Below are 24,496 nucleotides of genomic sequence, written 5' to 3'. Positions count from 1 at the left end.
AGATAAGGTGGGGACGGGGGAGACGGTAGGAAAAAGTTTTCATCTTTGTTAGGAAGTAGATAGAGAGAACTTTCGCTTTCAACAAATGAAGTGGGCTTCCTTCTTTTTAGGTGAGTAGTTGTAGTCTTCATGTTGACTTGATAAAGGTAGATAAAAACCAGCTATTTGGGTGCGGGCATCACCCTGCTATTCATAAATAAAAGAATAGCAGAGGACTGATAGAGATGTTATGGAAGTGAAATCCTGAGGAGAAAGGAATTTTTTCCTTTTTCCTCTCCACCATGTGGCTGAAAGTGGTCCTGTGAATTACTGGCAAGATGATGTGGAACAAAATGCACTCCAGCAACCTTGGAACTGTGTGTGAAGACTCCTGGGAATTTTTTCTACTGGAAAGGGTTGAGGCAGCAATTGGCTTCTGGCTTGCTATTTCTGAGAGAAGTTTTTTCAAAGTTAAAGCTATAAATAGTTGTCAGTTCTTCAGCTGAATAATCCTGTTCATTCTCTCCAGGGTGAGAAACTGAGTCTAGATTTCCAAAGCCAAAGGCCTGCTTCCAGATATTGGTGTTAATCTTTTTGTAACATTGCTCAGATTTTGAGGGAATGCTCTTATTGTTTTGTTGTGTGTAATGGGATGATTTAACAGGGCCTATGCAGAAGGTCACTGGCATTTGATTAAATACTGAAAGGGCCTCTGACCACATGTGCTAATGCAGGTGTCTTCTGTGGCTTTTGCATTACTCAGCCCAGCCCCAGCTCTGGTGGTCACTGTTTTGTGATCCACTCTCATAGTTAGCTGAGATGCGAATGGTGTAAGGTAAGACACTGCATCTCCTATACTGCCATTTCTGCTACAGACTGCTGCTTTCACTGCATCTGGGAGTATGTAATACAAGGCGTTCAGTCCTGAAGGTATGATTTTTTAGTCCTTATTTTACTCATAGTATGCATTTTTCTCTGTGAACCCTTTATTGGAAGAGATAGATGTGGAAGTGCTGGCCATGGTGATCATAACTTAAGTAGTTTTACAGGTGGCAGAAATCAATGTTAATCGGTGTTGGAATAAAGAGTCTTCTAATTATGAAGGATGCATTATTTGTGTTTTAATTTTGCAGTTACGCAGTTCCTGCAAGGGCTGCTAGGATTTAACTCATCCAGTTCGGACAATGTCATCCTTCTCTCAGAGCACGGCTTTCTGTATTTGAGATCTTTGCCTTTCTGTATCCTACAACTCTTGTTTTCATTAACATTTACAGTGAACACATAGGTACTGACATCCTTCACAGTGGGAAGCTTTGAGCTGTATGGATTTGGAAAAGAGAAGTTTTACTCTGGCATTTGAAACAGTCTTTCCTGTGTGTGCTTTTAGTGTGGAGCCTGTACATAAGAAAACCACTGCTTTTCAGTTCGAGTGGTCTGGAAATAGAAGTAACAGTTTTGAAGCACGCTTTTTACAGGGAACTTTTGTGTGTGTGTGTGAGAAAGTGAAGCCTCTTGTGCTCAGGGAAGAGATTTTGAATTAACTTTGGAAAGCATGTAGAAAGCTATTGGCAGGATATGCAATAGTGTGTATTGTGGAACACATTGCCTGCGCTTTTCTCTCATCAGTTTGCTATTAAAAATGAGAATATTGCCTCAAATCATAGCAAACTGAAACATAGCGAAATAGAGATTTTAGGCTGCATTTATTATCAGAGTGGTGGTTACTAGCTCAGAAACTGATGTAGAGACAAGGGACAGAGAACAGCCTAAAGAATGGGTCACTTATCTTCCAGCTCACAGAACCGTGTAAGGCGAGTTCTGAGAAAATGCACTGATGGGATCCTGAAGTTTTCTCATGCTTAAATGAGCCAAATATTTAGATTTATGAATGAATTAATGAGCTATTCCCCAAATATCCCAGCTTTCTCTGAGATTTGTTCAGGAAATGAAAAGCACTTATGTAATGTTGAAGGAATGAAAGGAAAACTTCACAGCATTAGGGAAGGGAAAATAATGCTTCACTCTAAAACGCTCAGGAACCAACTTTACCAAGAAACTGGTTTGTTACAGATGTCAAGTGCATGGAGAATTGTGTTTTGAGAGAACATCGTAGCATCTCTTGTAAGTATTATAAAGAGTCAGTAGCCCTGATTTATTTTTAGATATGTGCACTTGTCCAAATATGATTTTAACTTTTTCTCCCTTGATTCTAGATGTACCTTTTGCCATATCTGCCAGGTAGAGGAAGCTGAAGAAGGGTGCCGTAATAACTTGTTTGCCAGCAATTCCAAGGATTGGTGCATGTGCCAGGAGTGCCAGAGCTGTAAGAGATGCCATAATGTGCCTTTTGAAGGAAATATGGGGGAGGCAGATGTACTAAAAGCACAGAAGTGGTGGCTTTTTTTTAGTTAGCACAGGTTGGCAAGTGAGGTGTGCCCAAGGAAAATGTGGGCTTTTTTTTGCTTAGAGATCTAAGGGTATGTAAGAGATTTTTCCAGTTGCTGTAGGACTGTGATTTTCTTACCCTTTTTCTGTTTCGTTTCCTTGGGATGGTGAAAATAAGTTCCTCTGGTAGTAAAGCCTTTTATTTTTAATAAGATTGTTGTCCATTTCTTCTATTCCGGTTAGAATCTTATTGGCTGTGAAGCCAATTTACAGCTTCAGGCTCTAGGTCAAAGAAACTTCACTGTCCATTGCTAAAGAAACTTGTAAATCTGTTAAACATTTACAACAAAAGATGCACGAAATTCTAAAGTGAAGTTAGGAATGAAGATCTAGCAAATTCCCTTTAATGTCTTCCCTAGGATGGCAGCCTTGTAAGACCTTTTTCTAAAGGCTCTGTTGTTGTAACCCTTTGTTATTTTGATGAAGTCATCTTTGATTCTTAGCTCCTACCCCTGATAACCAAGTATTTTTCACTTATTTAGTGCAGCAATGTGATCTGACTTGCAGACCGGTCTGCAGTAAATACTTTGTGAACTGTTTGTACTCTTTGTTGGTTAGGACTCTGTTGCTACTCTGTAGCTATGCAGTCAGTTGAAGCAGGCAGGCTATTCAATGTCTCTTCCACTCCAGAAGTACTTGAATCAGGGAGCAACTGTCTCTCTCTCTATATATCTTTTAATTTTTTTAATTAAATTTTTATTTTTAAAAAATTTAATTAAATTTAAATTTTTTTCAGAGATCTAAGCTGTGTGTGTCAGTCAGTCTGCAGCAGTTGAGCATCTTTCTTAAAAAGCCTTTGGCATTTCGTGCCATTTTGTGCTGCTGCAGCTTGCAGAGTGGCTGGTGGTACTGTCTTGTTGTCTTTTCTGATATGTGATTCTAAAGTGATCAGTTAGATCTGACAAAGAGGATGAATGAGTTACAGGACTGTATTTATGTAAGAAGTTATGGAGTTGTAAAGCTGTGGGATCCTGCACTGTAGTTGAGATTCCTTTGATCACTTGCTTTAGAGAGATGCTGGTGCTTTGACAGAAAAGAGTCCATTTCTTTAGTTTCTCTTGGGAGTTTCATCCTGCTTGTTATTCTGCTTGTTATTTGAATCTATTATATGAGTAGTTCGAGAAAAGCTTTCATGTTGGTATAGGCCTCTTTAATTTCTTTTCTTGCTGCAGCTGTCATAGGCAACTCTGGTGTTGGCACTTTTTCTTCCCTTTATATCTGGAATAAGTAGACTTTCTATTAGAAAAAGTTGATAGTGTAGTCAGCAGGGAAGGAAAATAACCTCCCTTCTAGAGGATTCCAGTATTTCACATTGAGATTTTGGTGAAGTTTTATACAACATTTTAATAATGATACTAACTTGCACACTGCTAGGGTCTGATTTAGATTGTCAAGTTCCACATGTCTTTAAGCTCAGTGTCTAGCTGAAGTTACGTGACTGGATTTCCATTATTGTCTGTGAACAGAGAGAGGCCACAGGGCGATTTTATCTTAAGTATGTGTGCACTTGGCTGTACAGTTTCAACACATAATTACAGTGGGTGTTGTCATTATTGATTTTGCTACAGTTGGAAATATAAAGAAGCAGCCAGTGCTGTCTTCCAGACCCATTTACAGGCACTTTTACCCTGGAAGAGAGTCTGGAACCTTCACATAATAACCCAGAAAGTACAGGAGTGTTTTGGAAAATCTCTAGCATGTTCTGCTTTAGTTACCTCAATGCAGTGAGTGAGCTTTTGCTCTTTAAGACATTCTTTTGTGTTTAGTCCTGTAGAGCTTGTTTCAAGAGCAGGATTATTTCCAAAAATAGGGCTCTAGTGTAATCTTGTTGTTTAGAGCACATTTATAGCATTATTTCTGTCACACGGGGCAATTTCCTTTGAGTTATGCCTTTTTTTTTTCCTGGTTGTCTTTGTTTTCCTCAGTCTGTTTTTTTTCCTAATTCCCCCCTTCTCCCCACTGCATCTTGTTGGTGATCCAGATTGAAGTGAACTGTGTACTTAGTCTCTTCAAGAGTGTGTTTCAGTTTAGAGGGGAACAATTACTAATTTGTGGTGGTGTTTCAGTTCAGAAAGCAGCTAAGACATGGGTACTTACCAGTAGAGAAAGCTTATTGTAATTATTGGTGAGAAATCTAGCTGATGTTTCTCATGTGGCACCTAAGTTGAAGCTAAGGCGAGCCTGTGTTTGAAGCCACATACTCCCCCAGTTTTTACCCTGGCCATGAAGATGTAGAAATAAAGGACTCTTTCTTCTCTTGATTATTTTCTCCTATGTTTGGTTTCATGTAGAGGGGCAGTTTTCAACCTGTGGTCTGTGGTTTCCTAGATTGTGTGGGCTGCTACAGAAGCAGATTGTAGAAGGTGACTAAAATGTAAATTCAGCAGTGGGCTTTGTGTGTTTCTTGTTAGAGATTTTGTCACCTCTGAATACTTACTATGGTTTGAAAATAAAAACATACAAAAATCCACCGTTTTCTTGCTGGGATGTGCCTGTAAATACCATTGTCAATACTGCGCTTTGTTCTTATTTCTTGGATAGTCCTGCTTCATGCTCTAAAGTGTTAAGTCTACACCAAAGTCTGATTTTTCTGGTAGGTTCCAGTGATGGAAGCTTGATTCTGCAGAGATACAGAACAGGTAGCAGTTGTGTGCTGGCATCTCTTCTGCCTTTTTGGTGTTCCATAGTCTGTGTCCTCATAAGTGATTCCAGGACACATGCTTTCCTGCTGAACATCTGTGTCAGCCCAGGTTTTCACAGAATTGATTACCTCCCTCTTAGATTGACCCAAATCATGATGTACATACACTAATTTTAATCTTTCCTGCAACACTCCAGCATGTCTTGACAGGTCTTGACAGCCTGTACTTCATGTGTCTTTCCAGGATTCACTTGATACCTTTTTTTTTTCAGTCTTGATGTTAGGTTAACAGTTTACATAACTGTACCGTAAGGCTAATTTCTTGACTGTGAGTAATTTAAGACATGCAGAGTGATACCCAATTTTCAGCGGTATAGTAAATGGTGAAAATGTTTGCTTCATGTTGATAAATATGTAACTTATGTTACCATTGTAATTTATGCAGGATAGACTGGAAAGTTTCTGGAAGATGGGAAAAAAATAATAATCAGATCCTTTGAAGTGATGTTGAGGGTGGTTAGCAAAGCAGTGCAGGTATGTGTCAGAGACCTGGACTTTTCCACACTATGGACTGAAGCAATGTAAGGCTGATACAAGCAAGTGATGCTGATAAGCCATAAGGAACTTCTTGGTATATGGAGAGGAATCTTGGCTTCAGAGTATTTTGAGGATGGTTCTTGCCCCTATACATTTTAAAAGTACATTTTGGAGTCTGCATTGCAGCTTGGACTTGGCTTTAGGTCACAGAGGAAGTGCAAATCCAAGCCAGAGGATTTCTCAAGGAAGGAATCTTCCAGATGGCTTGTGGTATATATAGGTCATGTGTTGACCTTAAATTTCAGGTTATGTTTCTGCTTACCATAGCAATGGCAACATAAGGACCAAAAAGCTGGTGAGAGATATAACAGTGATGTGGTTGATTCAGCTGCATCACCTGACAGATGGTGAAGAGTTTTTGAAGGACAGATCTATGTGTCTGAGAGGGAGATGGAACAGCCAGAGGTATGCAAGGAGACAAAGTGGGGCAGTAATGCCTGCTGAAATCCAGTTGGGCTAAGGTTTTAAAGTAGAAGTTTGTAGGGGTGCATCTTTCTTGAATCCTGTTGTGTTGTGCCTTTTATTTTTTTTCTCCCATGTCTCATTGAGTTTCTGTGAACAAATAAAACACATTCCCTCTCTAGTGTAGCTTGGCTGAATCATTCAATTTCATCACAACCACAAGTGTTCAGAACGCTTGTTGTGGCTGGATGCAGGCCCACTGGGCCTTGCTGGAAGAAATATACCCAACAGAAAGTGCTTCTTAATCCAGTGTCATGGAAAGCTGGGGGTCCCCTGCTTTCAAATATTGCACAAGGAAAACAGAAGTTCATTTGAATAAGGCTCCATGTCCTCTCCTTGCTCCTTTGTCAGCAGGGGTGTGGTTCTCATCTGGGCCTTGTTTCTGCACTAAGCCTGTCTTGATGCTTTCTGCAAAACTGTGGGTCTGAGCACATGGGTTTTTGTTGGAACATATTTCAGAATCCAAACCAGCTGCTGCAGCTCCTTCCCTTCTGCAAAGCCTCTTCAAGTCATACTGTGGTTTTGTAGCTCTTTGTAGATAGTAACCTACTCACAGCTGCTTTATTCATGTTGCAGGGTTATTTTTAGAAAATATTGAGGTAACATGATTCTATGTAGCTTCTTCAAATGCTCCCTTATCTCCTTGTGTGCTCTCCATTCCTTTCTCTTAAACATGCTTTACCAGCATGCTTCAGCAAAGAGAAAGAAGAAAAAGCATGCCTTCAGCTCAGGTGCTGAAGCCTGTCCCTTCCAGCTTCTAAAATGAAGGCTTGTGGTTTAAACACATGCTCTGTGTGTTTGGAAGCGTGTGACTTGTTTGCACGTATGCACTCTGAGTGCTCAGCACCCAAAAATCAGAGCCTGTAAACAGTCTGGTGCATTAGGAGATCAAGACTGCTGCTTATTGAAGTGTTGTCTTGGCAGGCAATACATTTCATCTCTTTGTAATTTGATTGCTGAGCTTAAATGGCAGGTATTCATGGTAATGAATTTCCAGATTTTTCTGTTCCTTACTAAACATGTGTAGGTGCTGTGAAGATGAAGCAAGTTTGTGCCCTTAAAAACTCCTTTCAGTGTTTCTGCTATAGTGTATGCATTGAGCAAGGCAGGGATTTGACACTGAGACTGAATAGAGGAAGTATGGAGGAAAAAAATGGTTATTGTAAGTTTCAGTGAAGTTTGTGCATAGGTTGATCTCTGTCATGGTTCCTACCTGTGGCATCAGTGCCAGAAGTATAGATGGATATTCAGCATTTAATACTTTTCTAAATCTTGGACAGAATCTTAATAATCTTTTCCTTTAAAATGGTACAGAAATGTCCACAGAAATTCATTATTGCGCTTCATAGAAATTTAATTTTCCCATTTAGATCATATGTAGATGCTCTTTTTTTTTTTTTTCTTCTAAGAGATCTGGGGAATAAGACAAATCCCTTGTCCTGATGTTTGAAGAGATTGCATTCTGGAATAGATGGGAAAGCCTTTAAAGAAAGGGGGTATTTACAGGATGAAAGTAACAAAGGATAACTGTGTCCAGATGCAAGGCTCTAAAAGTAGTGTTGTATCTGCTGAGCCCTCAAAATGTACCTGTGAGGCATAATATCAGAGGTGTGAGAAAGTTTGCTTTGCAATATCCTTCTTTGTAAAGGGAAGTGCTTTGCCCAGAGTGTTTCTCTATCACATAGAGCTCTGTGCCATGAGGGGTTGCTGTTACATTAGAGCAGTACTGTCTGTTACTGTGTAAGAAGTGAAACGTTTGTATCAGTACCTTGGTTTACTCCTTGGGGAGCTATGCTTTTCCAAGAGAAAACACTTCCAGTAACCATTACAGTTATAGGTCTTTGGGTGTTTATTTTTTTATAATATGCTTTCATGTTTCTTTTTAATGAAATGTAAATTCTAACTCTGTTTTCACTGTGTCTTCTCCTTTGTTTCGGGCAGCCTGACTCTGCAGTGTTTTGGATGTGAGAGAAGTGTCATTTAATTACATCACTGCTGTGCTGGTGGAAATAGGGCCTGGCCTGTCACAGGCTGCTCTCCTTGAGAAAAAGAATTCTCAGTTTTCTTTTTTCAGCTGCAGTTTTCTTTTTTCAGCTTCTTAAAACCTCAGTTTCCTACATGACGATAGGTCTGTACAGGAAGGGAGTGAATTTCACGGGCATCTGGAAATCAAGAGGGGGTACAGGATAGAGCCTCCACACAGAAAAGGTACATGCATCAAAGTATTACTCCTGAGGGAATAAACTTGAGAGAAGAAAGTGAAGATTGATGCCGATGAGTTCTTGACATAGCTGTTTGCCTTATGTCTGCTCTTCAGATTCCTTCTGTGTGCCCTGTCTGCCAGATTCATCTGGAATTTCAGATCTGCAAACAGCAGAGGAGCCTTTCTGTTTAGCTGCAGTATGTGCATGCTATTTCACCTGAGGCTGCTAGTTTTGAAGGCAAGTCTCTGAAATTCCAGAGGAATCCTAATTTGAAGACATAAGCATTTTATTCATCTTTTTTTTTTTTTTTTTTTTTTTTAATCTGGGCTAGAGTAGTAGCTGAGGTTTCAGGACTGATTGCTGTCATTAGAATGTTGTTTCAGTACAGGCCAGGACTGTTTCTCTAGGGTCTTTGAATTGACCTATACATCTGTTATGTAGAGTGAAGCTGTGGGCATTTATCCGTCTGCACTGATCTTTCATGCACTTGATGCTGCGGTAAGTTCACTGAAGTCCCAGCTGGACCCAACTTGCACTCTACAAAGTGCAAAACAATAAGAAATGTCATTGTTCTGAAGAGATGTACCATGGAGAGATGCAAAACAGGTAGAAGAATACTCAAAGATTGCAAAAGACAACCTTCTTAGCTTTCTCCCCTGCCTGGGAGCCAGGTTCATCTAAGGAAACATGGGGACACCCCCATGTGGAGCAGTTAGCTCTGTTGTCACTGATGATGATGGCAATATTTGCTACTCCAAGTTGGGATGAGATGGCTTTATTTAACCATCTGTTTGTGATAGATTCTCACCATTTTTTTCTATTATCCACAGATTATTTCATGTCCATATGCCACGTTTTGCTGCTCCAACAACTTTTCAGAGGACTGCTATTTTTAGACCTGAAGTCTTCATCTAGCAAGTAGCATGTTAACTCAGACTAGTGCCTGGTTCTTCTTGCATTTCTTTCATTTAGACTCAATTATGTGTTTTGGGGTAGAAGATCTGGGATGAAGCAGAAACAGGTTTATAAATTGAGGGAGGATTTGAGAACATCTGTATTCTTCCCCCTCTTTTTTTTTTTTTTTTTTTTTCTGCACTAACTTAGATTTTTCTTTGAAAATTCAGGGAATTCCCTCAGCACCTTCAGTTTTCATGATAAACTGATTAGTTTGCTTTCAGTGCAAATTCAAGCTGAATTCGTTTCCAAGGATGCATAACAGAGGAGAGCTAAAATGCTGCAGTCTCCTGTGCATTCTCCTACTGCGTGTTTAAGAATCATGTGAATTTTGTTTAAATCAGGTATGAGAAGCCTATTTTAGAATCATAGAATCCTTAGAATTGGAAGGGACCTCTGAAGGCCATCTATTCTAACTCCCTTGCAATGAGTGGGAACACCTCAACTAGATCAGGTTGCCTGGGGCTTTATCCAGCCTCACCTTGAGAGTCTTCAGGGATGTGGCATCAAAAGTTTTTTTTCCTTCCTAATCTAAACGTACTCTCTTTGAACTCAAAACCATTTCCCCTTGTTCTGTCACCACAGAGCCTTCTAAAGAGTCTTCAGGTCTTTCATTAGTGTGAAAGTAATACCATTTCTAATCTGTGAGGCTTTAGGACCATTATTCATATCTACTCCTCAGATGAGTGTTAGTGTTTTTAACAAATTAATAGGAATAATCACTTACCAGATTAAAGTCTTGAAGCCTGTAGACCTGTGATCTGGAATGTGTTATGCAATTAAAGAGAGCCCTTAGCAGGGGTGAAAGGAACAGAACGTACTCTTAAGAGACTACAGAATACAGCCACGTGCCATCTAACGTGGGTTAGAAAAGTGGCAGGCAAGAGGACACTGGCTTGGGGATGGGGATATCTTTCTCTGAATTAAACGGCTTTCTTGAAATTGATATGATTTTGAATTCTACAGGAAACTGTTCTAAAAGGAGGAGAAGGGAGAAATCTGTAACGACATAGCAGCAATTCCTCCTTTTATTTCATTAGCTTGCATAGCTGTGCCAGCACATGCTCTAGCCAGTCTTTTTTTTTTTAATAAAGGTATCATTTGCAGGCAGGTTTCCATATGAACAGAAACAAAGACTCAATAGCAAGAAGCTTCATCTCCTAAGGAAATCTTTCTTAAAATATTCTGGTAGGTTATGAGAGTTGTGCTTTCTTTCTGGTTCTCTGAAAAGCTGTGCAAATGTTGAATTATTTCAGGAGACTTCGCTTTAAAGATATTAGCTATAAAATGGAGAAAAAAAAGAGTTGAGTTTGTGTCAAGTTTGAAGCATGAGTTGTTAAATAAAACTGAGGCAGATAACTCTGAGAGAATGAGAGAAGAAGTGTTATCCTGTAAGTTCATATTGCATGTGTTATTTCACAGGTTTGCATGAAATGTGCTTTGCTTCTAATTGAAGTCTGAAGCTGTTGCTTAAGAGCTGCACTCTGTGGAACCACTCAGGAAATGCTGACCTGACTGTGGGGTGCACTTCTCCTGTGTAACAAAAGGAGAGGAAAAAAAAACAACAAAAACCAGCTAGCTTTTATTGGCAAGGGAAACTGGCTTTACTTTTGTCATCAATCAGCTCTAGGTTAAGGAACCAGGATGCCTCTTGGGTGAACTCTTAACACTTCTCTCGCTGAAGGGCTGATTTTTTCAAGAGCTATTGGCAGGTCTGGAATAATTGCAAATACATTTGCTGTAGTAAAATACATTTTCAGTGGCAGACAGCAGAAGAATTCAATGAGGGAACTGCAGTCTCTTGATGACTGTGGAAACTTAAGTCATCATTGTGGCTGTTAGTAAGTAGATCAGTCTATTTGTTTGATCTGTAAAGAACCTGAAAGCTTGGATCCTGTTTTTGCTATGATCTGAGGTTCAGAGCAGAAATCTTACAAACTGAGTTAACTGTGAGCATGTATCCATTAACACTTGGAAAATGTGGCTTGGATTGCTTAAAGGAGAGAGAAATGTAATGAAAAATTTTCAGAAAATTAAAGGCATACCCTTACAGACGTTTGATCAAAACTGATGGGCTTTGTAGGCCTGAGGACATTCTTGTGTATTCAAAGAAATCAAAGTGTGATGTGAAGTGGAAGTTGGAACAGCAGTTTGTTAAGTTAAAGCGAAGTAGACCATCTGACCTGTTGAAATATTTGATTGCAAAGTAAGTTAATGTAAGAATTTCATGCTCAAGTAGATAATACAGTGTTAAAGGTAGAAAGCCTTCTTTTTTCTTCTGCCTTGGTCTCTTCTGCAGAAACATTGCTGTAATTTATCATGGGAAGTTCTCATAATGAGGAATTGGCTGGCGTAGATGGGAGGGTGGAGTAAGTGAGAGTCAAATACTGTGTGTCTCAAATAAAAAACTGAAGGAAGATATCACAAAATTTTCCCTGAGAGAAAAGATTTAAAACAAACAATAACAAGAAGAAGGAGGTAACTTAAGAAAGCAACATCTTTTTCTAAAAATTACTATCAGACTCTTAATTTGGTATAGCAAGAAAACGACAGGCCTCTGTCCAAAACCACATATCAGAGCAGCAGCGATGAGCTGTAGCATGTGTTGATTTTATGCTAAATGGTAACCTGGAGAAGGAAGGAAGTGAAAGCTGACTCAGGACTGGTGTCTTCCTGTTGGTCAGCACTGAGCAGGCTGATAGAGAAATGCAAGCAGAGCTTGAGAATAGGTATGTGAATTTTTCTGTCTGCTGAGGATGCAAGTGTTAGAGGTGTGCGTGTGTATAGAGCCTGGGTACTGTCACAATTCCAGACCAACCTGCAGTAATTTTGTGACATACTTGGTAATGTAAGCAGTGGTATTAGCTCCTATCTTGGTAAGTCTGTTCAGCTCAGGTAACATCTCAATACACTTATTTTTTTTTTCTTTTTATCCTTCACTTTTTGTTGTTTTATTTGAGGTGCTGCCTTGATGTCAGACTACCAGGAAATCTCAGATGTATGGCAAGTACAAAATTCAGGGCTTTACATGACCATGGAAATACAGCAGTAGACTTGTGGGAGACAGAAGGGTCTCTTCAGTCCCTGTGTGGTGGTCTCAGGAGGTAGGAAGGCTCTTACACTGCCAACTCTGCTGGTACTAATGAAGTTCAAGTCCACCATTTAGATTGGTGCTAGCCATCTTCTGTGGAGGGGATTTCTGGCAGAAAGGGCAGGAGGGAATCTCCAGGTCAGACAAGATTGCTCAGGCCTCCTGAAATAGTACTGCTGTCTTACAAGGACTTATATGGGGTGGGGATCTAAGTCATTGTTACTGTACTTTATTACTTAACAGTTCTTAATGCAATGGACTTGCATTGCACTTGGCAGCTCCAGCTGAAAGGCTGATCTGACTGCATCTGACCGTCAGTGTGTTTGTATAGTGCTGACAAAACAAATCTAGCTCAGTCTTTTTAGAGTCTGACTTTTTCTGGACCCATCTTAGTCACACAAGCTCATGTATTTTTCTCGTTGGGTACAATAACTCCTTTGCTTAGTTAGAAGCATGCAAAACCCTTCACTGAATTATTTATTTATTTATTTTTACCTCCATCACAGATCATGTACATGTACAGAACTCCAGATTTCAGCAGGTGTCTGGCTGTGGTGGTACTGTGTGATGTCCATCTGGCAGAATCCCTTGGGCTCCTTTTGTAAAGTGACATTACTATGCAGATTATACAAATACTTTAATAAAATCACTTTGCATATGGAAGAAATAGATCTTAACCTGCAGATGTTCATGGTGTATCCTTCATTTTTACTGGCCCTTCTGTTGCTGACCTGAGCTACTTCTGTAAATCTGTGGCCATCTGTGTTCTTTAAAGCAGCAACTCTTCATGCTTGTGGTAGCATTCAGTTTTCTTTTGGCTGTGTACACTATTGAGTGCATGTATGTAAACACTGCAAAGTGAAGGGGCAGCTTGTTTTTATGCCCAGGCTTATGTGGATAAGAAAAACTCCTCTGTTGCTTGTTCTAATGCAGAAATATATATTTTTCATGTGCGTCTTATTATGCTGATTCTGAGCTACCTCAGAAGTTGTTACAGCTTAGTGTTGTGTTTAAACTGTGTTTAGTTTTTTTCTGGAAATCCTCTGTACAGGACAGCTGCTGAATTAGATGTTTTAGTAAATGTAGGACAGTAACTTCTAACATTTAACTGGCTGCTTAGACTATCCTTGTTCTGTCAGTTGGTTTCCTGCAGTTATGGAAAGTTACTGATTTATTGTGATAAGAGGGAAGCAATAAAACTAGCAGTATGAGGGTCCACAGTCCTGACAAACAGGATTGATAATTTCATTACTGTTCATGTTTTTGAGTGTTTCTTGGTTCAAGACAGCATGTTATTGGCATTATGGAGGTACACCTAGTCAGTTTATCAGACAGGCTCTTTTCCTTATTCAGCTTTTTGCATAATTTAGCACTGGGTGGATGGTAAAGATGGGATGCCCTGTGCTAGGAATTAGTGAGAAATCATGATTTAGCATTAAGGAGAGAAATTGTTTTTGCATTCCCTCTACTTGCATCATAAATGTTTGTGAGACGGGACTTTGGTTCCTGAGACATTTTCCATGGTGATGAGAGATCTGAGTTTCTATCTAACAAGAAGGTTACAGGAGTAAGGGCTTTTTCTTTATCCTAACATCTAAAATAATTTATTTGGTGTTATGTACAGTCATTGTAATTCAAATGCTTAAGGCTAATGCCAAGTGGCTGCAGTATTTTTTATTATTATTATTTTTTGTAAAACACTTAGTCTGGGTGAAACATCTGTTTCCTTCTCCTTGCAGCTCATTTTGATAGTTAATATGATTCTAATAACGTGTGCTGCTGTTCAGTGAAGGTGCCTGAAATGCATGTGAAAACTAATTGCAGCTTCTGCCATTCACCATATTCTTTAAAAAAGAATTTCAAAACTTTTAAAATCTATAACGGCAGTTGTCTCAATTGCACCTGTCATAGGAAACTGATAGAAAACTGTGATAGAAAGTATGAGAAGATCAGTTACTTAGCATTTGCCCATGCCTTATGTGCTGACTCTGTAGTTATCACTGTTGTTCTGACGTCCATTTCAGTTCTCCATGTAATGAGTAAGGAGAGTGTAGAGCACAGAGGGGAGAAATGGACTGCTTATATTGTTTTGAGTTTCCCTTCTGCATTAATTCACACTTGGATTTTTGAGAGCCAGAACTTCTGGCTTGAGTCACATTGCTTTTCAGAGCTAAGTCTTTTGTATCTCTGCAGTCCATAAAAAATCGGGATAGCGGTGAGTAACTGAGTGCATGTCATCCAAAATTTCAAGCCAATTTTCCTAAGTTTTGCCGCTCCCTATGGCTGAGTGTGGCACCCTCTGTTGTACAGAGCAGTTGCCACTGCATTAACAGAACCTGCTGCTTTGTTTAAGTAACTTTTGTGGCCAGACTCCTTGAAAACATCTGAAAGCACCTCTGTGAGCTGGTCTTACCTCTGGCTGGGCTTGCAGGTTGAGCTGAGATTGAAGATGTTTTTGCAAGCAGAGGCTTTTATTTATTTATTTATTTATTTATTGAACTTATGGGTTTTTTTTTCCTTAGCTATCAGAGTAACTGCTGTGCATTTGTTAAAGTTTCTTTAAAGCTTAATTAATACTACTTGATGTTGTAAAATACAGAGGCGTTATTGTCAGTTCCTGGAAAAATCTGGCACTTCATTTTGTCTCTGCTTCATTTCAGGCTCTTGGTTAGTGTGAAACTGCAGGTCTGGTGAAATTAACAGAATGGTTGTTAGGAGTTTCTATCCCTGTCTTCCTGGTACCATCTATGTAGTTGAGATGCTGTAGCCGTGACCGTTTCTGGTATTGACTTAATTTGCTTTTTTTGGCAGTGGTACAGATAAGAAATGCTTTCACAAGCATGTCTTAGAGACAGTGGTACAGTAGCATCTCTATATTTAAGTGTCAAACACTGCCTACAAGGTGGTGCTACCAAAGCTACCAGTCCAACGTAATAAGACAGCTCTCACAGTAGAGGGCAAATAATGAGTGCTTGTTGTCAGGGTGCCTCTGATTCTGATGGTGAAATCGTCATGGCTTGAATTTCTTTTTGTGAGAACACTGTTTCAAAGGATGGATCAGCTCAGTTAATTTATTGTCCTGAAATGTGTTTCAAGAGGCTTCTTTGATAGGTGAGATTGCAAACTGTTAAACTAGAAAGGGAAAGAAATATCCTCAAGAGAGACCTGGTATTTTTCAGCAAATATAGCTATATATGAATGTATATTTTAAGGTCAACATTTGAAGAGCTCTTTACTCAAAACCTGAATCTGATTCTGCTTATAGAAATAGTGTGTTTATCTAAGGCATTGAGCTGTAATTTCAGTTTATACCATGTTAGCACAACTAATCCTTTCAGTGATGTTCAGCTTCTGCCAATTCTGTCAATGGACTAATTGTGTGAAGTGAAGCATACAAGCACAGCAGTGTTTTATGTACTACATCTTACCACTTCCTGACTCTGTCTCACTACCTTCTTGCAGTCCTCTAGCCAGATCTGTTGTACAGTTAGAAATGCCCAGCTTTGACAAGCTCCTTTGCATTGCAGGAAGCCAACTTTTATAGTGCATCCATAGGAAGCGTCTCCACTACAGCCTTTCACCACGCAGGAGAGAGACTGAAGATGTAGGCAGCTGGCAAATGTGAAAGCGATGAAGAGGTGTTGTGAGGCTGACGGCGCTTTTTATAGAGCGTGTGTTTTCTGGGAAGGACGTAAGAAGGGAGATAAACAAGTGATGACTGTGGCAAGCTGAGAAATAGCTGCGGCAGACCAAGATGTGCCAAAGAGAAGATCCCTGCAAAAAGGTAAGGACGCCAACATCATCCTATCCTTTTTTCCTCCTGCTTGAATATTTTCTTCAACATCAGTGATTCTTCCTTTGAAAACACTGATGTTTTTGGAGAATTTTGTAAATACTAAATAGCTATTCAGCATTACTTTGGGGAAAAACATGGTAGTATTTTTGTACAGTAGCCCCCTCATTTCTTTCTCTTTTATTTTTCTAGCAGCTCTGCAGACTGTTAAAATATTGATAATAGCTAAACAATCAAGAATACCCCAGGATAATTTGTGCATAGAGAGTAATAGTTCAGAAAGATGCTGGTGTTGGGCAGGGGGAATTGGTGAAGAAGTTGATCGAGTTTTACAGAAGACTTTTTGGCTCAAGACTAGAAATAACTCTTAAAAGCACGTTTTCTCTAAGGTAAATTGTTTTTACTTAAGAGTCTGCCAGGAAGGATGTATGACTAGCGAGACTACAAATCTGTTTCAAAAACCTGTGTCATAATGTCGTCTATGCATCCAAAGGGAGACTGTCTAGAGATTGATTTGTGTTCAAGTCTAACAATGCAGTGTCACAGTGTGATTTAGGGTGTTACTCAGCCTTGGCCTAAGTCAGTTAGCCAAACAAATGGTGAAATTCCTTTCATGGATGTGGACTTGTGCCATGACTAAAGGATTTTAAAAATCCCAGCGGTAGTGTTGTCAGCCTAACTGTTTTAATATAGTTTACAGCTAGTTCAGTATTGATGTTCAGTCATCTGATTATTATTTTTTTTTCTTTCCTGATCTAACTATATGAAGGTAGTCTTAGTAACAAATAACTTTGAGTTTTAGCTTCCCTTATGTTTAAAAATGCCTGTGCTGGTTTTCCTTTAAACCTTCTCAGTGGTCTTTGCTCCTGGACAGATAGCGCATGTGTGGAAAACACAGTAGTGCCAGGCATTGTTGCAAGGCTTATTCCACGTTATGAGTAATGGAAGAGTACCTTAAAGGGTAAGGATACTGTGTAGTAGTGATGGCCTTCTAGATGGTAACAAAGCTTCTCCTGATTTTTTTGAGTAAGACTTATTCTGAATGCTCCTGGAAAACCCTTTCCCTATTTCTTTGTGACTTACGGGAGCATCTGATAGATTATGTCAAACTAAGGTTTGGTTTCAGCAATCGGCCTTCTAGTTTCTTGGGTCTCAAATTATGTTCCAGATGAGCCTTCATGTATTTGACCAGGACCACATTTGCAAACTGGTGTTTTGTTCAATACGTCTCTGGAAGCTGAAGTCTTAACTGTGGGACCAACTGCCTTCAAAATTTGTGTGTTCCAGGTTTTGAGAACCTGAAGGGCCAGCATTGCTCAGATAAGCTGAGCACCTTAACATATGACTGGAAGGTAATGGTAACAGATAATTACTTGCTAGCAATTCTAAAGCATGACAGACCTGGAGGCCTGGACTACTTTCTGGTTGGCAATTGTCATAGTCATGTTATTGAAAGTTAAGTTTGTGCACACACAATTGCCTGTGTGATGGTCTTGGCACCTTGTTAGTCTTAGCACAAAATCTTGTGATTGAGATCTACCAGCATGGCTGGGAAATAACAGTAAGTTATTAGAATACTCTCAAGCATCTGGACTGAATGACCAAATTTTCATGTGCCTGAATGACTGTCCTTGTTATTTGTCTTACAGGTCCTCATCTTCCATCAGCCACCAGCTGACCACATTGTAGCAGTGTAGGTGTTGCCATGAGGACCAGGAGGTGTCCTGTCTGCTTTGCTGTTTATCTTTTGGTCCTGCTGGGCAAACACCAGAGAGAGTCCAAATATGTGGGTGGAGCACATGTTTTAAGAGAGCTGTCAAGCCAGTTGCTGTACATACATGCATCTGTGTAAAAGTACTCCAAGTCCTGGGGCCTACGTGGCACTGCGTGGATGTAAGAACTGCTGCATTTGTTGGTTTAGACCCTACTTGTTGAGAGATGATGCTCCGACGAGGATTTCTTTTATTTGTCCCTCGACTTGTAGGCCTGCTGGTGGTGGCCTGTTGCTCTGTGTCCATCGTTTATATGTTGGCTTGCACACCCAAGGGTGATACTGAGCAGCTCGCCTTGCCCAGGGTGCATGGTCCAACTGCAAAGGAGGGATATGAAGCTATTCTGCAGGAGCGAGAAGAACAGCACCGCAACTACATCATTAGCTTGAAGAAACAAATTGCCCAGCTGAAGGCTGAACTCCAAGGCAAAAGCGAGCAGCTTAAGAGCATGCAGGATCAGAACCCAGATCCCCTGAACATTCGTCTTGACCACAGTAACCCAGAGAAGGCCCAGGTTAATCTGCTGGCTTTTCTCCGTGCCCAGATAGACAAAGCAGAGGTGCACAGCGGTGTTAAGCTGTCCACAGAGTATGCAGCTGTACCCTTTGAGAGCTTTACCCTGCAGAAGGTGTACCAGCTGGAGACAGGACTGACACGCCACCCAGAAGAGAAACCTGTAAGGAAGGATAAGCGAGATGAGCTGGTAGAGGTGATCGAGTTAGCTGTTGGGAATTTGAACAGTCTGGAGGGAGACAGCAATAAAAAGCACCATGTATACACAACTTCTGACTTTGTTGAAGGTTTGTATGCAGACAGCAGTTTTGAGTCCTCTTACAGAGTTGGTGAGCTGATTCAGAGAGACTACCTTACTGAAGGAGATGGGATAATGTTATAACAGATGCATGGGACAAGGTTAGTGCTATGACCTAGTGAGGCTGTCTTGAATACAACGATAGGATGACAGCTTGTCTGGGAACAGGACTTTGACAGTGGAACCTGTTCGTCTGTCATAGTGACCAGCAGTGCGTGCTTACAGTTCTCTAGTCATGTGGTTGCTTCAAAACTGACAGAGCAAGGGATAAATGACCAGGCTGCAATCCCAGCTTTCTATTACCAGTGTTAAGGTTGACAGCTCCAATTCAAATCCAAATAGTGTGGCTGCTCTGAGTTAAAAGGGCAGCAGAAACACGTAGGACAGGATTTCAGAGGGCTTGTTTCCAAGGGCTAATGATTATTTATTATTGACTAAGAAAGCTACATTTTAATTTGTAACATGTTGTCCTGCTTTCACTTTGTACAGAAGCTGGCACGTTACCTGTTTTGTTGTTCAGTAGTGTTGCCTGTGAGATTTAATCCACAGCTGACCTAGCTGAGTTTAAGAGTAGATTATTTTCCTGATCTTTAAATATTTTTACTCCAGACTTAGGAGGCATTTTGGTAAGATGCTGATCTTTCACATCTTTATTTTACTGAACACTAGGGATCAGGGCATGGACAGAGATCTGGGAATTGCTTGTCTGAAGCCGCACACTTCCAGTTTGCTTCCTTCTGTTTACTCATTTCAAAACATGTTTCTACTGTGACATTTCTTGCCATATACAATGCTTCATGTTCCAATGAAGTTATTTCTTCTAATAGTGCATGTTTTTCTTAAGTGCAATTGAGGATATTTTCCTGGCTACCAGTGGACCAAGGCAGAAAATAGAGTGTGTGAAGGCATGTGGAAGGGATAAATGCTGGAGCACAGCAGTTATTGGGGTGTTATCTAGCTTGCAAAGCTGACTGTTTGCTTTTCCTAGAGCTGCTCAGGGCAACTCAGGCTCTTCTATGAGATGTGATCAAGCTCTATGTTGAAAGTAATAAAATTTAATACTATAAGCTTATATCATCTAACTGTTTCAGAAATAACAGCATGCACAAGCTGAGTGCATCCCTTATCTAGAACATGTGGTTATTTCTTTTTTCTTAAGATTGGGCTGGTGGGAGGAATGAAACAAAAGATTAGTAATCAAGGTCAGAGACAAGTTCATAACCTGAGCTGCTGCTGTTTATGTGACACTTGTCTTTGTTTTTACCCATATCAACAACCTTTGATACCAGCCTGAGTCCTTTTTACTCAGGTGTGTTGTCAATCTGGCAATTTAGCATAGCTAACATATTAAGCAAGAAAATCTGATTTGTTTGAGTGTCTTGTGGATTTCTGTATTCTTGTAGCTCACATCTGTTACCTACAGTCAGTTTTTCAGTACTAGGCCATTGCAAATGTATAGCAGTAGACAGAATGTGTCTTCTGCTAAACATGTGCATACTGTTATGCAAGGTGTGCAGAAAGAAGATATTTCTTCAAGTACCTATGCTTAAGGGAAAGAGTGTTATCTCTGTGACTGTGATATCTTTAAGTGTTGCATCCTTTGCAGTTTATAGACAGCAGCACTTGTGCACAAGAATTAGACTGTGACCCTACTGCCTTGCATCTGAACTAAATTCCTTCTAAGGAGATTTGCTGTTAACGTGAAATTTGGATACGCTTCTCAGACAGTTCTCCTTCCAAGAGTAATTGCTGACACATGGTGGAATTTTCCTTTTTTTTTTTCTTGCTCAGAACTAACAGAAGCACACCTTCCCCTGGAGCCTGAGATGTATCCATCTGGCTGCTGCTCTGCTCTTGTCTATTTACAGGAAGGCACTTAGGTCATTCAGCTGCTATAATCTTGCCCTTGGCCCCTTTGTTCCTCCCACTTTCTGTACCAAGTTCACTGGATTTCTTCTTCAAGGAATTACTAAGAAATAACATGGAAAACGTCAGAAGTCTGCGTATGATAAGCAGGCAAAGAACTGTTATGTTTCCAACTAGATTGTTTTGTGGGCAGAGTAGCAGTTTTGATCATTAATTCCTGTAGGTTGCAGTACAGATGAACAGGGATATTTTACCCATACTGAATATGTGGCTTTTCCAGAGTACCATATTTTTAGAAACAGCCTTTTCAGGAGAGGTTTTTCTGATCTGTTTCTCTAAGCCCTTTTCCCCCCCCCATCCTTTAGTTCATCTCTTAAATTTGAGGCTGTTTGTGTCTTTAAGTCAAATAGAATGTCCTAATAGCAAAAGTAATGTAGTGCCTTTGGAAATGGGGTGGAAAAACACAAAACAAAACATGTGAAAGGCAGGATGTTCTGCTGTGTGAGTCCCCACCATGACTCAAGACATTCAGGCTCATTTCCAAGGCTTGCTTCCTGACCTTGGGCAAATCACGCTGCTCTCTTTTTCTAAAAATGTCACATAAGCACCTAAACTGGCAAAAAAAGTTTTCACTTCTTTAAAAGCAAACAAACAAAAGAGCCCAGATGGTTAGAATTATAAATTTCTGTATTACCACCTTGCATGAGAGAACTTTGCCTTTGCCTGGGCTGCTTGTTTTCAGCTGTGCTAGAAGTTTTCAACAGAATTATGTTTGAAGAAGCCCCTGTTGATGTGTGTATAGCACTGTGTAGGGATGCTTGCATGTGCAAGCATGTCAGTCCTTTAAGGAGCCTCTTGTTTATTTGACAAAGCTTCTCCAGTTTGATGAATACAGTATATACCTCTGGGGAAGTGGTGTTTATGAGCACATTGTTTCTTGGCTGCAGTAGGAGAGGATGTAGAGGAGTTACAGATGTCACCTGGTAGGTGTTATTAAATTGGTTAATTATGTCTTTGTTATTATGAAAAATGTTGGTTCACTAAGTCAAAAATGAAGCATTCATATCTATTTCTCTCTAGAGAAAATGTATGTCAGACTTTTAGTTTGTTTTTTTTTTTTTTTTATTTAGGTTAATGTCAGAAGGCTATGTAATGCTTCAACAAAACAAATGCCCTTCACATGGCCTATGTTTAAAAACTAAGAGTACACCCAGCAATACACTCAGATTTTCAGCAAGTTTTATATAATACTGAGTAAGAAGAATTCAGAGGCCCAGATTTCCTTTTACTGACCATCAGAAGGAGGAAATGCAAGAACAATTAAATCACCATTCAGATGATCTTCAGTGCAGGTTCAAGTTGAGTAATGGTAGATTATGACTTGTACCTTGGGCAGACTGATAGAAAATCCTAGTGAGAATCAAGAGCACAGTTCTAAAAGGTTGGCAGAAATATAAATGTGTGTATTCTGTGTCATTGGAGTCCTGTGTGATGCTGGAGGAATGGAGCATTTGTTCAGTAACCTGATAATAATAATGAAGCATGATGGAAATAACAGACAAGTACATTTTCTGCATATACTATTAAGCAGCTGAAGCGCACATTTAAGGAAAAACCCACTTAGGCAGTGGCAGAGAAGATAAGGCAGTCCACAGAACTCTTGCTAGATAAAATTGCTTCCTATGAATATTTTGGATGTTCTTGCCATAATGCAGTGTAAGACCCTACAACGCAGAGTGAAGAGCTTGTGTCACTTGGCCATTCAAAGAATCCTTTCAATACAGAATGTCAAAGTGTTCATAACCAGGTAAGGAAGAAAAGAAAAAAGTCAACCTGAAGAGTTTTCTTCCAGACATGTTTTTCTTGATCCTTGAGTTTCTGAAAGGGAGTGGAGGGCAGTGGAATTAGACTCCTCTACTGTACTGGTGGAATAGCTGAGATATTTACAGTGGGCTTAAGGAATAGAAAAAATTAAATGCTGGCTCTTCTGAAATGTTGTAGATAGGGCTTAGAAAATGGTTTGAGTATGCACTGCTGGGCCAGAAATGTCATTTTGAGTGGATAACATCAATGACGTTTTTCAAAACATGTTTCTACTGTGACATTTCTTGCCATATACAATGCTTCATGTTCCAATGAAGTTATTTCTTCTAATAGAAATCTGTCACATTTAAGATATTAGAAGAGTGTTTCAATAGGATGTGACTGTTGGTTTTACATTTCATGCCAGCCCTCAGCATGGGACCAGTTGCACTCATGGAAGATGTTAAAAGTTCATTCCATGTAGTAAATAAATACATCCAAAAAATACTCTCTACCTACTATAGAAATCCTGTCAAGAAATGTGTGTACAGCCTTCACTCAACAGTTCCTGCTTTAATGTAATATCTAAGCCCTGTTTGTGGTGGTGGTTCCTCACACAGTGTGCTGGGGCAGCTCACAGGTGTGGAGGGGGTGACCTGTGGCAGAAATGGAGGTATTGCTGTCTGTTCAAGGTCCTTGGCTACTTTGTATGAATTAAATATCCTTTGAAGCTGCCCAGCACAGTCTGAAGGATTTCTCTTGCTCCTACTCTGTGCCAAATGCTACAGTGTCATCCTTGCAGACCATTGCCCAGGAGTGGGCATCTTTGCCTCAAGGAAAGGGAAGTCTCTTAAGAGCTAAGGAGTGGTTTTGTTCTTTGCCACAGGTGAAGCTGATGGCATCTGGTTTCCTGGTTTTATTACAAGGCTTTTCAGAGCACCTCCAGTAAAGAACTGAACGCATTGATTAGGAAATGGCTTTTCTGGGAGGTGCCCTTATTCACTCATAATACCAAAAGGCAGGTTGCCTTCCACACTATTTCTGCATCACCGTTACCATGCGTACTGTGTTCTGGGCTGGACAGTGCATGGTGTGCAATTGGATCAGTCTGAAGGGGGAAAAAAAAAAGTACAGTGTGTCTGCAGGATTATTTTGTGTGAGAGCAGATAGTGACCTTCAGGGGGCTGTAACTCAGCCAAGTGTAGGTGTGCACCTGTTAGAATACCAAATAACTCTTGTCTGACTGCCTCCTTCAAATGATACTGAATCACATCGTGGTTTAATGGCAAATATTTCATGCCTCTGCTTTTTCAGCTTAGATGTAGCCCATTAAGACTGCATCTTTTTTCCCTGTCCCAGAGCTGAGTTTTACTGCTGAATCTTTTATCTCTTGTCTTCACACAGGGATCTACCGCACAGAAAAGGACAAAGGCACATTGTATGAGCTGACTTTTAAAGGGGACACAAAACATCAGTTCAAGAAGGTCGTTCTATTTCGGCCATTTGGTCCAGTAATGAAAGTGAAAAATGAAAATGTCAATATGGCTGACACACTTATTAATGTGATTGTGCCGTTGGCCAAGAGAGCCAGCAAGTTTCGTCAGTTCATGCAGAATTTCAGGTAGGTCTCCATCCCAGTGCTGCCTCTCCTATATGTTACCTGCTAAGTAAGATGCAACTTCAGGAATTGTTGAGACCTTCCTCAGTAAAAGTTATGCTACATTTCTGTAGCATTTCACTGTATAACTAAGAAATCATTTTTGAGGGTAAAGAGAGTGAATGGCATTTGATTCTTAATGCATTGTATTTAGTAGTGAAAGCAACTGTATTTCAGTCATCAGGATTTCTGATTTTCACATATCACAGGATCATATGGTTGGAAGGAATCTCTGAAGATCATCCAGTCCAACCCCACTGCTGAAGCATGTTCCTTAGGAATTTGTAGTACCTGGCTTGTGTGTCTCAGTCTGTTTTGTTGGGCACATATTGCTGTGTAGCAGTGTAAGAATTGCATGCTGTCAGTGGAAGAAAAAAGTTTTTAGGGAAAATAGAGAGTTAGTGCTTCCAGACACTTTGCC

General features: G+C 40.1%; 1 protein-coding gene across 7 annotated transcripts in view; it reads left to right on the top strand.

The window, feature by feature from the left end:
- The window catches only part of CSGALNACT1 (chondroitin sulfate N-acetylgalactosaminyltransferase 1), a 40,461-nt gene that overhangs the window by 9,338 nt on the left and 6,627 nt on the right, over positions 1–24,496 (top strand). For 5 of the 7 annotated variants that reach the window (XM_015861282.2, XM_032444586.1, XM_032444587.1 and 2 more), the window contains 3 exons: positions 15,901–16,157; positions 17,816–18,738; positions 23,823–24,039. In XM_015861282.2, coding sequence (XP_015716768.1) covers positions 18,105–18,738; positions 23,823–24,039 — 851 coding nt within the window. In that variant the 5' untranslated portion in view covers positions 15,901–16,157; positions 17,816–18,104. Of the gene's footprint in view, positions 1–2,049; positions 2,101–2,192; positions 2,303–15,900; positions 16,158–17,453; positions 17,519–17,815; positions 18,739–23,822; positions 24,040–24,496 lie in introns of all 7 variants that reach the window. The other 2 variants (XM_015861284.2, XM_015861285.2) reach the window with 2 other exon arrangements.

The sequence above is a fragment of the Coturnix japonica genome, chromosome 4, assembly GCF_001577835.2.
Source record: "Coturnix japonica isolate 7356 chromosome 4, Coturnix japonica 2.1, whole genome shotgun sequence".
Lineage (NCBI taxonomy): Eukaryota > Metazoa > Chordata > Aves > Galliformes > Phasianidae > Coturnix > Coturnix japonica.
Note: the sequence above shows the minus strand (reverse complement) of the source record. Positions and strands in the feature narration are given on the sequence as shown.